The following is a 3,638-nucleotide window of genomic DNA, read 5'->3' on the forward strand; positions in this document are numbered from 1 at the left end:
TGGATGTCTGGGGCCTGGATCTCCTCCATGCGCGCTTCATGCCCTGGGGGACAGGCCTATGGCTCCCTACACCCTCTAGCAGATCATTACATGGAGAAACCTTTTGAATACAAGCACGCTCATCCACACAGGTGTGCACGCAGGTGTACACACAGGTGTTCACTGTTCTGACACAAACTACACCTTTCTTGGCTGCTACCTCAAAGCACATTGAGCGCTGTCAGTCCTGCGTGTTGCACAACAACGTTCATTATTTAGTATTTACTGTTATTTACACTTAGCTGGATTAATGCAATGGTGTTGTGTTTATTATGTCGCTTTTTTGCTTGTTTTCTCTTGATCCGGGAGATTTTTTTTTCTTTTTGTTGTTGCCCCTACCCAACACCTGCCATACGTAAGTACTTTGGCACGACAACCAGCAGGGACAAGAAAGCAAAGAGCCAAACTCAGGATGGGTGTGGCCTCAGCAAACTGTTAATGCGAGAGAGTCAGAATGAAATCCATTATGTGTCCTCTGTCCATCCAGGCTGCAGAAGCAACTGTTGTTGTTTAAGACAGAGTGGTGGGCCCCAGTTGAGGGGCTAGTAATCTCCTGGCTAGTACAGGAAGGAATATCAGCTCATCTGATAGCTCAGATTAAGCTCAGGGGGCTTTAGGAGCAAACAACCTGCTTTTCATTGTGTAGTCGGGACAAGTGAGGACCATCAGCGCCATGAGAGCTGTCCACTATTGTCTGCTGCTTCTGTTTTCCCTGGTCCTGCTAGCAACCACCTGTAAGAACTTTTTCTTCTTTATGCACCTCTGTTTGCTGGTTAACTGTTTGTCCATCTTTCATTTCATCTCGCCTCCTTTCAGATACTGTACGTTTCAACCCTTGCATTATAAATAATAGTTTGTGTTTAGCGTTTAGTGTATTTAATGTGTTCCTGAAGAGTAAGACCGTGTTAAACAAATAACTAAAATGAATGGCTCCACTGTACATTCTGACTTAAGGAGCGTAGATGCTGGACATGATGGACCTACAGTTATTTCTCGGGAAAAACCTGACATGTTTCATAACTTCAGTAGGATCATTAAACATTAAGTCCTTTTACTGACCTTATACTTTATTTATGTCATGTTCACTAATTGCTGTCTGCAGTGATTCTGATGGGTTTCGTGTCGCTTCAGTCCATCACTCTCCACTATACACCCAAGAAGCACGCACTCCCTGCAAATAATCTCTTAATAGGCCTGGAGGCTAATACTTACAGCATGTGTGTAGAGCGACAATGCCGCGGGGATAGATTGGGGCCAACTGCAAACAACAGAAAGTATTTATATACCAACTCAGTATACGTGAGAGCACATGTGCAGAAAACGGGCCGATTATGCAATTTCTTTTTCACACGTGCTTTTGTAGCTTCGCTGTTTATTTGTGGTTAGGTTTTGGTAAGTTATTAGATAATTTAGCTGGTTTCATTTAAAAAAATGCCACATCTTGTTGTATATATGGAAAAAACTTCTCTTTTTAATATCTGTTTCTATCAAAACTTAATGATGACAGACCTATCCGGAGTTGAAGGAGGTTATTTTGATGGCCAGTACAGGAGATATGCTGCTGCAAAGTATGTTTGAAGCTTTTGGTGACTCCAGTTCTGATCCTCTTAGGAAGCAGCCTTAAGTTTGTCTGGAATTTAGGAGATGGATGGAGAGTTTCAAAAGGAAGCCTTTAAGTATTTCAAAGGTCAGTTAGTTTTCAATTAACAGCTCCCTCCTCGGGAGATCTTTAGAAAGATATTTAAGTGTTTTATGTGCTGAAGTGGGCTCTGAGGCATTAGCTAAAGTTTAGAAAGATGTATTTTTTTAAATGTGTGGGCACTGGTGAAACACTTTGGTTGATTTGGGAAAATTCATATGAAGGAAGTTAATTAATTAGTGCTGTTTCTCTTCATATTCCCTCTGGACCCAGGGAAAGTCACACATTTATAAGCCCTTCATGCACTTGCCAACCTATAGATCCTGTGTAAATATGAATTAGAAATATCTAAGCTTCGGACACTTGTTGGCACTATCCCATGCAATCATCTTCAGTTATCTAAAGCAAACATTTGTGTCCTATGCTGTAGAGGTTTTTCACCCTGACAAGATATGCATGTACAGCTGACTCTTTCTTATATAGTAGCGCTCTGTTCCCTTTCAGGTGAGACTATACGATGTTATACATGCATGGGCTCCAATAACGATGACTGCAACCGACAAGGCTCCAAAGCTTGTCCTGGCTACTCTGATGCCTGTGCTGTAGTGGTGGGCCATGACAGTGAGTCCAACAGTGACAGCGTAGTAGCCTTTCTTTTTACTAGTTTAATTCCAACCTTCCACCAAAAAACTCCATTTGTTTCTCTTGTATATGTGCGTGTGTGTCTTTTTTGTGTGTTAAATAGACGACAGCCTGCTCTCTGTAGACACATCTCGGGCAGCAGGGGGTCTGAGGCTTTTAAGGGAATGAAGAGATTTGCTACTCCTACTCAATGAATGTCCTTAATTAGGACACAATGTGTTCATGGCACCAAGACAGATTTACCAAATCTCAGCCAGCAGATCTTTTTTAAAAAAATTTTTTGGCTGTAGATATGATATTTTTATTTTAATATTTTATAATCAATAAAAATCATTTGGACTAAATTCTTAAAAGGTGGTAGGTTTAGCATTAAACCTGCAACTTGTAATATTTCAGCTGGGAGTTGTTTACTCTAATGCTGTGTTTAAACCTGCATTAAGTGTTTCAATGGTCTGCTGTGATGAAAACAACAACAACAAAGAAATCGCTGAAAGCAAGACTAGCCAGGAGAGTTTCTTAAAGCAACAATTTAGCATCGACTTATATTGATTGGACGATGGCGGACAGCTTCTAAATGAGAGTAACTGGCTTCATTTTCTGTTTGTTAGGTGGCGTGATGAAGTCATGCTCTTACAAGTCCTTCTGCAGCCAGGCCAACAGTCAGGGCTACAGGGCACCAGGTGTCAGAGTTCACTGCTGCTACAGCAATGACTGCAACGTAACAAGCTTCGCCAGCCAGCTGCCTGGACTTACCTACTTACTGCTGTTTTCTTCCATTTTCCCACTGCTTTTTTAAGTAGACGACTCAATCAAGCCCGCATGTATCCGACTGCCAAATAACACTGCCAAATTCCATATTCCATGCCATCCTTGTTACCATTTCACTTTGATTTACCTTATTTATCTGCTAGATATGACTGTGTGGATTATATTCACCGTGTTCCACTGAATCTATTAAAAAGTACTCAAGTGAATGTGTCTTTCAATGGATTTCACTAAGCCAATAAGTAGATCCTAAGGGAAGTGCTGAAATAACAGGCAGATATATATATATTTTTCCTGCATTGAAGGGGAAGAAATAGCATTTGAATTTTGAATTTCTCATGTTACTCATCCTGGTTCCATGCAAACCCTATAATTTTTTGAAAGTGCAGGAAAAAAAGAACTAGAGTAAGTTTTTACCAATCATCTGTCAAGATATTACTCCGTGCATCTTTCAGGCTTCACATACCAATACAACCATGAATGTCAATGTAGTGTGTCACGTACAAATGCAGCACTAAGAGTTCACGCCACTGGTGTGTTGTTATATTATTAG

General features: G+C 40.8%; 1 protein-coding gene across 1 annotated transcript; it reads left to right on the forward strand.

Annotated features, from left to right (window-relative positions):
• Positions 1 to 612: 612 nt before the first annotated feature.
• Positions 613 to 3,220, forward strand: ly6pge (lymphocyte antigen 6 family member pge). The gene is made up of 3 exons (XM_080869481.1): positions 613 to 773; positions 2,183 to 2,299; positions 2,929 to 3,220. Exons 1-3 carry the CDS (start codon positions 713 to 715, stop codon positions 3,114 to 3,116), a joined length of 366 nt encoding a protein of 121 aa, XP_080725607.1. The 5' UTR covers positions 613 to 712; the 3' UTR covers positions 3,117 to 3,220.
• The last annotated feature ends 418 nt before the right edge of the window (positions 3,221 to 3,638 follow it).

This window comes from Rhamphochromis sp. 'chilingali', assembly GCF_963969265.1.
Source record: "Rhamphochromis sp. 'chilingali' genome assembly, chromosome: 20".
NCBI lineage: Eukaryota > Metazoa > Chordata > Actinopteri > Cichliformes > Cichlidae > Rhamphochromis > Rhamphochromis sp. 'chilingali'.